We start from the raw sequence: 13,718 nt of genomic DNA on the forward strand, positions 1-13,718 counted from the left end.
ACCCCGCCAACTTCCGGTCCCCCTGCACCCTCACTTCCGGCTTCTCGAGCCAACGCATTACGCCACTTCAGCAGCGAACCGCCCCCTCTACTGCGCATGCTCTTCTTCGCGGAGCATTCTGGGAGTTGCAGTCCGCCTGACCCTGCCGGCACCGCCCCCGCAGCGGCGCCGGAACTACATTTCCCAGAGCGCCGCGCGAGGGACGGCGACAGCGGTCGGTGCCGACGGGCGGCGTTCAGGCCCTGCGTGACGGGAGGGGTCTCCGGTACCCGGTGAGGGGCCGTGGGCTTTGGCTCTACCCACCGCTCGGGGGGCGTCCGGCGCCGCGGCGGGGGGGGCTGCAGGACATGGGCGGGCTCGGGGTGGGCCTGTGAGGCGCCGCTGGGACCCGGCCCCGGGCTGCGGGGGGGGAATGTTGGGGAGGGTCGGTTTTCTCTCCTCTGCCCTGTCAGGCGGGGGTTGAGGGGGGTCTCCTGGGGGAGCGGGCCTGTGGTTGGGCACGTCTGGGATCGCCTGCCGGCCCGAAAGGGGAGCGGGACGGGGGTGTTTGTCCCCAGCCTGCGGCCTCCAGGCCTTCCCGGGGACGGCCTGAGCCTGCGCCGCTTGCCCGGCCCGGCCCGGGGTGAAGGGTCCCCTCTCGCTGGGCGGGTAAAGCCCTGCGGTGCCCTGTCCTCAGCCTGGCTGTGCCCCGCCTGAGAAACCCTTTACCTCTACTCCGAAACACTTCCTTTTATTCCTTTCAGCACTGTTGTTTGGCTTCAAAGTGATTATTTATTTGCGCACTTGCTCAGAGACTGTTGCTTCTCAGAGTCTTTGCCTTGAGTTCACTTTGCCTGTATTTAAACAGAAGAGTTGTTGCAATGTTGTTTGAGTCAGCTGTAGCATTTGGTACCAATGTTTCCTGCTCTTGAGTAAATCTTTGCCTTGTTTGTGGAAATCCAACAACGAAACACGTGTGGGCTTCTGCAGGTGTTGGTGTTGCTTTGTCTGATTCTTAGTCTTGTGCTTTTGGTTCGTTAAGTTACCTGTCTTGTCTTCCTGGCATTGTAAGATGACAAAATACTTGTATGGTGGATACCATAACAGAAGAATGTTGCTGGAGAAGGCTTAAATTAAGATAAGTAGGGGGTTTCATGTGCCTTTAAGATACGCTGCACTCAGTTTAACCATTAAAGATCCTGTAATACAGGATCAGGAGGAAGGAGGGAGGGACTGGCCTGTATATTATTGCTCAAAATACCTATTCTATGTATTTATATGAAGTTGGTTTCATTTTATGTGGGTCTTATATGTACTGTAAAACGCATTCGAGGTCTTCTTTAGCTCTCCTTTAAGCCCCAAAGCAGACAGGATAGTTTTCAATTGAGGGTTGAGCTTGCAGTAGATGCTGGGCACTACGTGCAGTAACAGAGGTTAAGCTCTTTGAAAGATAATCTCTCACTTGTATGTGTTTGAAAATTTGATTTTGAGCTATTTGTGTGATCTCTCTTGGATCTGTGATTTCTCCTGGGATTGCCTAAATATGAGAGTTACTGATAAAAGAATAACGTCACTTATTTATCTGGTCTTGGGAGAAGCTTGCGTTGTGAAATGTGAGACTTTCGGAAACGACCTGTTTGTTAATGATTTCCTGGTACTTGTTGCAGGAGCAGGATGTATACTCTGCTGTCTGGACTCTATAAATACATGTTCCAGAGGGATGAGTACTGCATCTTGATCCTTGGTTTGGACAATGCTGGTAAAACCGTAAGTGCTGTTGATTACCAATTGCGTGGAGGGCACACGCAATTCTAAACATCCTCAAAAGATAAAACTTCCAACAGGTCAATCTTTCTTCATCTGTGTTGTGAGTTATTTTAGTGATGTCACACCAAAGAAGCAACTTTTTCCTCTTACTTAAATTTAGTATAAGCTTTCAGGGATGTAGCTGAGGCTTTGGTAATCCCGTAATCACCTGTGATCCCTTCTTTCCTTGCTAAAATAGGGAACAAGAAGAGTGGTTTGTTCCAAGGTTAGGCAGGGCAGTATCTGTTGGAGCAGGATTCTGCAGAACTGAAAAGGCAGGTTTGGGTTAGGATTACCCTAGCTAGTAAAATATTTGAGAGTAAATACTTTTTCTTGTTCCTTTTCAGACCTTCCTTGAACAAACTAAAACTCGATTTAACAAGAACTACAAAGGGATGAGTTTGTCCAAAATCACAACCACTGTAGGCTTAAACAGTAAGTAAATCTATTTGGAATTTTCTCAGCTTACCTGCGCATTAGACAACAGCTGGTTCTTGTTTGAAATGTTTAAGAATCAACAAGGGCAAAATAGTTTTTGGAAGTGGTGATCTTATCTCCCAGCTCCCCTTGTCTTTTTGTAAGAGAATAAAATAGCCTTGCTTAGCTTATAAGGGAAAAAAAACCCGAAGTCTTAAAAAAACCCAAGTATCCCATTTCAGTACTGCGCTTAGAGGTTAAGCTAAATTTCACTGGAATTCATTTGCTGGCCTGATTCTGATATTATTTGCGCTGATACGACTTTGTCTTATATTAGTTGTCACTCTTTGCGAAGGGGTGGTTCTGTTGTTGAAAGTAGCCACCGTATGTGATTTCTTCCTCTAGAAGACTGTTCTACCCCAGATTTCTTGGTGGGGGTGCAGGTGTTGGTGCTTTAGAGAACACCTTTAGTTTTCATTGGGTTGTTTTTTTCTTCTTTTCCTCTAGTTGGTACTATTGATGTTGGCAAAACTCGGCTAATGTTCTGGGATCTTGGAGGACAGGAGGAACTACAGTCTCTTTGGGACAAGGTTGGAGATATATTTTTTTTTGTCTCGCTTAGAGCTGAAGCAGTATGAACATTTAATAATTATATAGGCTTATTGGTAACCCTAGTATTTAGCATCAACATTTTTCCAGAGACTCAACTATGTCTGTGCAAGATTAGCGAAGATTATGCAATAATGCAAATATAAAGCATTGAGACAGCAATCGCCAACCCGTAACTGAGGGTTGTGTGGATAGAGGTGAACTTTTTTGGGGACGGATAGGCTTTTTCACCTGCTGTATTCAGTAGGCTTGCAAACACAGCAGGCAGTGCCTTTTGTGTGCTGGCATTCTTCTCTCCAGACATACTACAGAAACAGCTGGCTCTAACTGGTAGATCTCTTCCACGTGTATTAAAATTTTACCAAATTAAAAAAAATCAGGAAGAGAAACAAATGGTCCTAGCGGATGGATACACTAATGTCTGTGTTATCCTTTCAGTATTATGCTGAATCTCATGGAGTGATCTATGTTATTGACTCCACTGATGAAGAGAGGCTCTCAGAATCTAAACGAGCTTTTGGTGAGTACATTGTGTTTTACCTGTACTGTGATTTCATGACGTATTGTGGCACAGTTCTCTCATTACTATCACGTCTGTTCCTGTGCTCTGGAAGTAAGCTGTGTGGCCTGAAGGGTTGGATCAAATTAAACTATAATCCAAGAAGGAGCCTCTTGCTTCATCCCTGTGTGTAGTTTGTCAGGCATTTACACAGCTTTATGTTCTAGAACTAGCTAAACCTCTGGTTTTGTTTCTGTGCTTTATAGAGAAGATGATTACCAGCGAAGCTCTGGAAGGAGTTCCCATTCTGGTGTTAGCTAACAAGCAGGATGTAGAGGTAAGATTATTGCAGCTTTACTTCTTAAGTGAGCAAATTACCCTTGGAAAGGTGAGCTCTGCATTCGTGTTAAGTTTATTTTGCATTCCTCGACTGCTCCTATGGCACTTTCCCGCTGCTGGAAATAATTGCTTTGAATTTAGTTTTACTTATTTTGCTTTCTCCTCCAAGCCTTTTCCAGTGGCATAAGCAAGCTCGTTACAGCCATGTCAATCTCAGCTGTTTTGAGCCTTTTCTGTAAACAACAGACTACATGGCTATGGCGGGTCTTTCTTGTATCGTGACTTGGTATCTTGATGCGGTTTTTTCCTGTTTATTCAGCCAAATAATGTTTAGTGCACTTTGTTTATGTTGCTTTACTATAACCTGGGAACAGCACGACAAATATATGTGGAGCAATATATTCCTTTTCCCATAAGCAGATAAGATCTGTTCAGTGAAACACTCTGTTTGTCCTAGAGCATTCCACCAATGACAACACTGAATAGCAAGGAATGCTTTTTCTTGATGGTATAATTTAAAATATTTCTAGCATGAGAAGGACTTGGGGGTGTTGGTTGATGAGGAGCTCAACATGAGCCAGCAACGTGCACTGGCAGCCCAGAAAGCCAACTGCACCCTGGGCTGCATCCCCAGCAGCGTGGGCAGCAAGGTGAGGGGAGGGGATTCTGCCCCTCTGCTCCGCTCTGGGGAGACCCCCCTGTAGTGCCGCCTCCAGCTCTGGGGCCTCAGCACAGGAGAGACACGGAGCTGTTGGAGCGGGGCCAGAGGAGGCCACAGAGATGCTGGGAGGGCTGGAGCCCCTCTGCCGGGAGGACAGGCTGAGGGAGTTGGGGGGGTTCAGCCTGGAGAAGAGAAGGCTCCGGGGAGACCTTAGAGCCCCTTCCAGTCCCTAAAGGGGCTCCAGGAAAGCTGGGGAGGGACTCTGGATCAGGGAGGGGAGCCATAGGATGAGGGGTAATGGCTTTAAGCTGGAAGAGGGGAGATTGAGATGAGATATAAGGGAGAAATTCTTTGCCGTGAGGGTGGTGAGCCCCTGGCCCCGGTTGCCCAGAGAAGCTGTGGCTGCCCCATCCCTGGAGGGGTTCAAGGCCAGGCTGGACGGGGCTTGGAGCAATCTGGTCTGGTGGGAGGTGTCCCTGCCCAGGGCAGGGGAGTGGGACTAGATGAGCTTTGAGGTCCCTTCCAACTCTAACCATTGTATGATATCCAGAACTGCAGACCTCTTGTTTTATATTCGACAAGTTCATGGACGCTACAATGTGACTTGTTTAGGTGATGCATCCAGGGCAGTCTTCATCTCTGCGGCATGGGAAAAAAGGAAGGGAGTGCCTAAAGTGGTTGTGGTATTTTCCATGTTTTCCTCCTTTCCAACGCATTGTTCCTGGAATTGCAGTGCTGCAGTTCGAGTGATTAATCTCTAGATGGAGCCAGAGACTTCCAGTAGAATTTGGAGTACCAGCCCTGGCAGCTGTGATCAGTATCTCTTTCAAAGTATGCTAATACTTCCCAGCTTCCTCCCCTGGACTTTACACCAATCTCAGCGCGTGTACTCGTGAGAAATACTTGAGACTTACATAGAGGTCACTTTGGCTTTGAAGGAGGATTTGGTTACACCTCACGACGGATGATGATAAGGTTATCTAGTCATAGAAATAAAAGAAATGTAGTTCCACTTTAAAGACAGCATGAGATTAAGAGACAGAACTCCTGATTTTTGTTGTGAGCCCTGGAATGTGGGGAAATTGACTGTCATTTCTGCGTGGAAACAAGAATATTAACTGTCGTATTTCCGTGCAACACTACAGCTGTACAGCAGGGAGCAGTCTGCACTCTTGCCTTTAGCTGTTGGTAATTAAACTATATGCAGTGACCTGGAAAGCTGTTCCAGTTTTCCTTATGGCTGTATATGCATATTTTGTTATGGGCATACTGCAGAAGCCAGCTCTTCTGGCATCCTAGCCAGACTAAAGAAAAATGATTGAAAAAGTGGACTTCTTTTTACGAGTAGAAAGAGGTTTTTGGCGCAGGCTCTCAAGATAAAAACTCTGAATGACTCCTTGCCCCTTCTGGAGGATCCAAGACCAGCCCCCAGATTCAGTGCCTTATGCAGTTGTAGAACTGTGACAAGAGATTAGCAAAACCGCACCGTCTGGAGGTATACCTATTTTTAAGAAATACCTAAATTGTATATTCAGAGGTCTATTCCTAGAGTATGATCTTGGATATGGACATGGAGCAGAGAGACACCAATGCTATCAGTAAAACATTAAAGAGACTATACCTTATTTTTCAGTAATTATTCAGGCTCCCTTAAGCAAGGTTTAGAAAGCTGGAAGGCCTGTTCCTCTTACACTGAACTAGCAGCATTGAAGACATCTGGAAGAAAATTGAACTTTACAGGATTATCGTTGGTAGAGGTGTTTCTGCTTTGGATCCTCAGACATGTAATTGTAGTGGGGAATTCCCACCAGCATCCCTCTGTCGTTAATGTGGATCATGTTTTGGGAGGATAAGTGGATTCTTAGCCTTGTTGGTATTTGCTGATAAAAGATAATTAGTGATGCTTACATCTTTAAAGGCCAGCAGAAGACTTGTGATGAAATATATCAGAAGTAGTACGTCTGACATTTATTTTTTTTTTTACCACTTACATTCCTCCCAATTAGCTAATAAAAGTTCTGACTCAGTGCCTGAAATTATGTAAAATTTAAGAAATTTTTGGCCCTGATTCCTTGTAGAAAAGAATTCCCCTGTTAATAGGCTGTTTACCCACTACCCCAGGGTAAATTGCATCCACTCAGCACTGCTGAGCATGAGCGGTGCTTGGCCGGACCAGGAGATGAAATACAGTCGTAGGCTGCAAAATGACAATTCTAATACAGTAACAATACTGTATATGAATTCTTTTTTTTGCACCAGGAGAATTCTCTGTGTTCATTTTGGATCGTTTTGTAATTCAAAGACTGTGTCAAATGTGTGTATGGGAGGGAGTTTTTGATTTGTTTTTTAAAGGAACTATTGATTTGTAAGGGAATTAAATGTCTAATAGGTAATAATTCATGTGGACTGCCTTTCGAGTCAGAATGTCACTTTTGAAAATATTAGGCAGTTTTGCTTACCTGCTGTTAACTGCAGAAAAACTGCAAAATAAGAGTTTATATTTGTCATTTTGTTGTGAATGCAGCTGTTTAAAGGTTTATCAAAGCAAATACATCTCTTTTCTGAGATGTACAATTAACTGTTAAAACTTGAGGACAGAATGGCTCATTTTGCAACACTGTTAAAAATACTGGAAAAACTGAGCTGAAAAAATAGCATACGAAAATAATCGGGTGTTGTATGATGTCTTTGGGAGGAAGTTTTGCCATCCTAATCTTAAGATAAATTTTGGAAATATCTCCAGAATGTTGGAAAGCCTCCTTGTGTCTTTGGAAAATGAGAAGAGTCATGATGAGTAGCAGCATATATTTGAAGACTCATAGTGTTATCTCTTTTCTACACAGTTGCTAGAAAGTAGGCCTTCTGCGTGATGGCCATTCTAATTTCCAACTTAAGAAGTACCACAGCCTCCCTGTAAAAATAGTTTTAATTTAAATAAGCTTGTTTTAATTTAAACAAAGCTTCAATTTTAATTTAAAATAAGCTTGTGTAAAAAAAAAAAAAACAAAAAACAAAACCATAGGTCAGGTTGGTTACACTTTTTATTAAATAGTTTTCTTTAGGCTATCCACCTTTCTGTTGTTTCTGGTTTAGTTCCATTCTGCTAGTTGATTACTCTTGAGATGGCTGAAGAGTCTGTACTTATTCTGATACGAGGCCAAGCGGCAGCGTTGTCTTTCCTGCAGTGCATTTGGCAAACGGATAAAGACTCTACAATCCAGCCTTTTTTCCCTAAAACAGCCTCTCATGTTTTTCTGCAGGTGACTCCAGCAACTGGAGCTTTGCTGCTTCATATTCATCTCGGGGTACCATTCCTGAGTCTTAATTTGGGTGCTGCTGTTCTGAACCCTTCGTAAAAGGAGTTTGGTTGTGCAGGCAGGCTAGATTGTGCCCTGAAGAGCCTTCATGAAAAGACGATTCTTTTGGGGAAGTTGAGATAGAATTATGATTTGTCACGTTGTGTGAGTTTCCTCTGAAATGTATGGTAAAAAGGTCATCTGTGGATTTTATTATTGTAATTGTACACTGTTTATGTGATCACAGCTTCCCTAGTTTTCTCTTGATTTATGTGGTTTCAGCTGAGAAACAAAACACATCTGTAAACAAATGTTTTTGCAATGTAGGTAGGGAGGTGGAAAAGAGGGGAACTTAGAAGCCGCAGCTGACAGTTTCTGTCGAGCACGAGAAGCTCAGATTCTCGTAGTTGAAATGATGGGTAAATCCACCTCATCCTCTGCTGTAAGACAAGATTTCCAGTTCATGGCTTCCCCTTGGTACACTAAAACAAGGCTTCTCTGAAATGATAGTTTGATGCTATCCTCTCTGCTGTGTTATGGCAACGAGAAAAGCTTCTATAGGTATGTCAGTGATAAAAGGAAGACTAGGGAAAATGTGGGCCCTTTCTGGAAGGAAGTGAGAGACCTGGTCACCTGGGATACAGAGAAGGCTGAGGTGCTCAATCACTTTTTTGCCTTGGTCTTCACCAGCAAGTGCTCTAGCCACACCGCCCAAGTCGCAGAAGGTAAAGGTAGGGACTGGGAGAAGAGGAACCAGCCACTGTAGGGGAAGACCAGGTTTGAGACCATCTAAAGAACCTGAAGGTGCACAAGTCCACAGGACCTGATGAGATGCATCTGCAGGTCCTGAGGCAACTGGCAGATGAAGTTACTTAGCTACTGTCCATCATCATATTTGAGAAGTCATGGCAATCTGGTGAAGTTCCTGCCGACTGGAAAAGGGGAAACATAACCCCCCATTTTTAAAAAGGAAGACCCAGGGAACTACAGGCTGATTAGTCTCACCTCTGTGCCTGGCAAGATCATGGAACAGATCCTCCTGGAAACAGTGCTAAGGCACATGGAAAATAAGGAGGTGATTGGTGACAGCCAACATGGCTTCACTAAAGGCAAATTGTGCCTGACAAATTTGGTCACCTTCTGCTATGGTGTTACAGCTTTGGTGGATAAGGGAAGAAATTCTTTGCTGTGAGGGTGGTGAGCCCCTGGCCCAGGTTGCCCAGAGAAGCTGTGGCTGCCCCTTCCCTGGAGGGGTTCAAGGCCAGGTTAGATGGGGCTTGGAGCAGCCTGGGCTGGTGGGAGGTGTCCCCGCCCAGGGCAGGGGGGTGGGACTAGGTGGTCTTTAACATCCCTTCCAACCTAAACCATTCTGTGATTCTAAGTATGTGACGTTTCTGGATACAATTTCCAGCTCATTGATTGAAACTGCAAATTTGAAACGCAACTTAGGTCATAAGAAAGTACAGTCATCAAAAGTTGCACAACTAAAGGATTCTAGGCCGTTCGCAGTGGAAAATCACAAGTCTGGATCCGAGGGCACTGGGTGAATTGGGTGTCATTAAACTCCTCTCAAGCCATTTCCTTAAGAACCCTTCTTATTGCTGAGCACTGAAGCCTGCTTATTTGTTACGTGGTCATCCCTACGGGAGCTTCCTATAGCTAATTTTTCCAGAACCAGTATTTTGCAAAATGGATAAGTGGTATCATTAATTTCCATCTTGCTGCTAAGGTGAGGCCCAGACTTGTAGAAGACTGAATTCCTGTTTGCAAGTTCTTTCAAAGTGTAGATCCACTTGGACTAACCCTCAAGACTCACAAGGGTCTGATTTGGCATTTGAGTAAATGCTTGCCCAAAACATGTATTTGAGCCTCGCTGAAGATCCAAAATGTCTGCAGAGAGAGGAAGCTGGGCTTGTGGCCAGCTAAAGTGCTTAAATGGCTTGTCCAAGGCTTCTGAGGAAAAAGTGAGCACTGAGATGAGAAAAGGATTTAGAGGTCGGTGATTTTTCTTGTACCTGTTTCCTGTGTTCAGGGAAGAAGAACCAAGTCTAGACTTTGGTAGGGCAGGTTTGCTTTGGTTGTGTTTGTAACTCAGTAAAGTTTTTGTGGTGACACTGATTTATGTCAGGAGAGTAATCTCCTGGTTTATTGTGGGTTTATGCGTTTGTGTATTTTAAAACCATTTCCCAGCAATCTCCTAGCAACCTCACAGAAGTGCAAAACATGATGGTGATTAAGAGCAAAGTGATACCAGGCATCAGAAAATGGGCTGCATTTGGTGCCGTCAGCATTTTCTCCTGCACGCAAAATGCAAACAAACAAGTCCACGGCAGCCATGGCTTTAATGTCCAGGAGCATGCTGAGAACTTAGGAAAAATCACATCTAAGCCATTTTGTGAGAGTGTGTGTGTAGGGGGACACGATCCAGGCCATTGGTGGAGTCAGCTACAGGAACTGACATGGCTTCTGGCGGGGACACTGTTTCAAAAGGCTGTGTAAATAGATAGGCTCTCGTGCTGTTCTGGTAGACGGTGGTGCTTGGAGCCGGTTGGAAGGAGTATCCTGAGGGTGTGCAGGTTGTGCTCATTTTCATTACTATTTGCTTAGAAGTGTACACCTTGAGGATCAGGGAGGTGTGGCAGTGTGTGTATTCTTCTGAAAATAGCATTCTCTTTGGTGAAAAAAGAATGTATTCATTTTTTTTGGAATGTAAAGAAGTGAATTTGCTGTGTTAGTGGGTGAGGGGGTTTAACCTAAGAACGTTGTGCCACCCTGGCTGAAGCAGAACTTTGGATGTGGTAGGATTCATTTTGGAAGAAGGTCGCTATCTCTTGTAGCGTAGAGAGCAAGCTCTTCTTTGGTTTCCCTTGCAGACTTGTCTGTCGATACCGGACATCAAGACGGCATTTAGTGACTGCATTAACAAAATTGGGAAGAGAGACTGCCTGACACAGGCCTGCTCTGCTCTTACTGGGTAAGTATGGGAACGGATGGCGGTGTGGTTAACTGAACAGCTGCAGGGCGTCACACGGGCAGAGCGGTACTATAGGATTTAATAAGCCGTGAAAGGGAGCTGCGCTTCCTTCCCAGCAGTGACAGATACTTGTCTGTGAACCTTGGACTTCTACCAGGTCAGTAACTTCATCTGTAAACCCTGCCTATGAAACACAATAGGAATGTACTACTGGTGAGAGCAATGGGACTTGGAGGCATATGGAGCTGTTGATTCTTGTCCTTTATTATCCCTTCTCTGTACACAGTAATCTTTCCAGTCGTTGGCTTGCTGCAGCTCCTGGCTTTCATGTAAGAAGTCAGTTGAAAATGTAGCTGTTTATGACACTGCCAGAGAAATGAGTGGTGTTCCATTGCTGGTGGTGTAATTATGCTCTTGCTTGCATATTTTTTGGCGTGCAGATAAGCTTTGTTATGTAGATAATATAACAATCTCCAAGGGTGTTCTTACACTGGAGATGCCTGTGGTTTAAGATACAGTGACTAGAACAGACCAAAATTTGGGAGACTGATTCTTCTTCAGGCCTCCACAGCTGCATGCCATGACCTTGATCGACCCACTAGATTCTTGATGTCTTAGCATCGCTGTTGCACGTTGAGTCTTGCAATACTTTGGTTACACTTTCAGTTCTTTGAGTGAAAAGTGCTATTTGGCATAAACCCCAAGTACTGTTCCAGATGGCTACAAATACTCCTGTCTCAGTTACCGCCTGTACTGAATCCAGAGCTTTGAGATTTCTTCTTGTTTTTAATCTAGCAAGAATGCTGTGTTACTATACAAGGTATGGCAAAGGATAAGAAAAGCTTCTTAAACCATGAGAAAAATCTCTGCTGTCTGCATTCCTAAGAATCAAATGCCATCATGAAGCAGCTGAATGACCACAAGAACAACAGTTAAGCAGTGACTGGAAGAGAAGCATTAGATAACAGTCTTATGAAATGCAACCTTTTCAATTGTTGTGGGTTTTGTACAAACACTTCTAGTTTTGATCTGCGTGGAATTTCCTTTCAAAATTTCAGTTTGAGTTTGCACTAAAAAAAATAAATTAAAAAAAATAAATTGTGGAAGTGCTGGTTGGGAAGCTGTGCAGACCCAGGGAGTTGGTGACTTATTTGGTGGTTACAGAAAGTTGGAGCCGGGATTGGAAGCTCTGATACAAGTAGCCTGAGGCTTGTAGCAAAATAACCTCAAACCAGCTGACTGTCAGGTGGTTTGATACTTGTTCATCCCAAAATTTCCACAGAGTTGATGACTAAATTGAATGTAGACTTGTACAGACAGAAGAAAAATAAAGGATGGAGTTTACATACCGAGTTAAAAGAAATCAGTTCCCCATTGTTTGTGTATATGAGAAACTAACATAATAATGCCAGTAAATAACTGCAGAGACGCCCTTCAAGAGCAAGAACCCTTCGCTTGCTCTTGTGAGGGCTCAGTTAGGGACTACACGAGCCATGTATTTGTTCTTGGGGTTTTGTTGTCATTGTTTTTTGTTGTGGTGGTGTTTGTTTTTTGTTTTTGTTTTGTTTTTTTTTTAATCTTGTCTACTTATCTTATTTCCTTAGCAAAGGAGTGAACGAGGGAATTGAATGGATGGTGAAGTGCGTGGTGAGGAATATTCACCGGCCCCCGAGAAAGAAGGACATCACGTAAGAAACTCCAAGTCAGCCAAGGAATGGAGAGTCCTTTTCCACACAGTTTTGTGTTCTCTTTAAAGAAGGTGGTCCACTGGATTCCTATCACACCTGATTCTTTCCTAAGTTTGGAGACAAACATTCTCTTTCTGTGTCTAAAAAACTTGAGCAAAGGATTCCAGCTGGGTGGGGGGTGGGAATCTCTTACACTAAGTATTAAGTCCTTGGCCTGAGAGCACAGACCAAGTGGCAATCTACACATTGTTGCAGGTGCAAAGCACTTAATTTTCTACTGTATTACTTTGTGATTCTTGATTTGTTAGTCTAACAGACTAGAGGCCAGTGACATGAAGGAACTCCTGAAGGAACTGTGTAGGTGAATACGAAAGGGGAGGGAGAGCCTGGGGAATGGCCGTCCCTTCTAACTGAGAAGCTACCTTGCTGCTCCGGCCCCCTGGTTACTATAGGTGGTGTTACTGGCCCTGCTATGCTGCTGTTCGTATAATGGGAAGAGACAGTGTTGATTATAACTCAATTTTCAGTCGGCATGTTGATTTGTAACTTTTACCTGTGGTAAATGCAGATATGGAAGCCAGCAACTGCACAATGGCACGCTGTTTAAAATGGGTATTCTTAATAGGACACGAATCCCGAAGCACTACCTTGCTCTGACTGCCAGTCTCTCTGTTGTGCATTCTCTTTAATTGTAAGAATAATTGGTATCTTCTGTAACTGGAACGAATTGAGGCCCTCTCTGTGATCTTTCTAGGCCGAAAGCTGAACCTCTGGGCAGGGAGAAATCGGTATGCAATAAAGCTTCCTACTTCTTTGAACTTCTCTTGCTGAAACAACTGTTGTTTGGAAATTCTGGTACTTAGCCCTCTAGTTTTTTGAAATGCAAGAAAGAACAGAAAGGCAGCTGTCAAAGTGCTCACTTGTTATGTAGCCTACCCAGCTAGGAATTCTGCTGATGTATCACTAACAGTTCTCCGAATGTCTCTTTTTACGTGAATATCTCTTTTTACAGTGGTTTGGCAGTGGGTGTTGCTCTTTGCATGTTTTAGTTACTCCTGGCACTGGTGACCATCCTGTGCTAAGGGGGCCATTATTCAAGCTCTACTTGAGCAAGTTAGACAGCATTCTTTGTTTAAAGATATGTTATTTAGCATCTGTCAAAGAACCTTCTGCTAAATTTTCTGTTATGCAACTCATTTGCAATATTTATTTTTTTGTTTGAGAGAACATAATTCATTCCCTCACATTCGGGTCAAAGTGTGAGGGCAGCTGGACTGTGTCATTAAGCTCATGGAGTCAGTGGAAACAATTGCATGCTGGAAAGTAAAATTGTACTTCTCAGTAACGCTAGGATAGAAGAAAGCTAAGCGAACTGTCAGATAAGATACCAAATCCCTTGCAATTACTTGCTGTTGTTAGAACAGGTGGTATAACACCATGCTCGAGTCTG

At 44.0% G+C, this 13,718-nt stretch overlaps 1 protein-coding gene across 1 annotated transcript; it reads left to right on the plus strand.

Annotated features, from left to right (window-relative positions):
- Positions 1–158: 158 nt before the first annotated feature.
- On the plus strand, positions 159–13,090 carry ARFRP1 (ADP ribosylation factor related protein 1). The gene is made up of 8 exons (XM_063350094.1): positions 159–272; positions 1,647–1,746; positions 2,133–2,220; positions 2,710–2,792; positions 3,250–3,331; positions 3,577–3,647; positions 10,480–10,580; positions 12,185–13,090. The coding sequence occupies exons 2-8, from the start codon at positions 1,654–1,656 to the stop codon at positions 12,270–12,272; spliced, it is 606 nt and encodes a 201-aa protein (XP_063206164.1). The 5' UTR covers positions 159–272; positions 1,647–1,653; the 3' UTR covers positions 12,273–13,090.
- Positions 13,091–13,718: the final 628 nt, after the last annotated feature.

This window comes from Chroicocephalus ridibundus, chromosome 12 (genome assembly GCF_963924245.1).
Source record: "Chroicocephalus ridibundus chromosome 12, bChrRid1.1, whole genome shotgun sequence".
Classification (NCBI taxonomy): domain Eukaryota; kingdom Metazoa; phylum Chordata; class Aves; order Charadriiformes; family Laridae; genus Chroicocephalus; species Chroicocephalus ridibundus.

What these genes read in the sequence shown, in the direction of transcription:
- ARFRP1 (XM_063350094.1), top strand. Translation starts at nt 1,654, where the DNA reads ATGTATACTCTGCTGTCTGGACTCTATAAATACATGTTCCAGAGGGAT. An exon ending in AACCACTGTAGGCTTAAACA is followed by an intron (nt 2,221 to 2,709) that starts GTAAGTAAATCT and finishes CTTTTCCTCTAG; the next exon opens with TTGGTACTATTGATGTTGGC. An exon ending in TACAGTCTCTTTGGGACAAG is followed by an intron (nt 2,793 to 3,249) that starts GTTGGAGATATA and finishes TTATCCTTTCAG; the next exon opens with TATTATGCTGAATCTCATGG.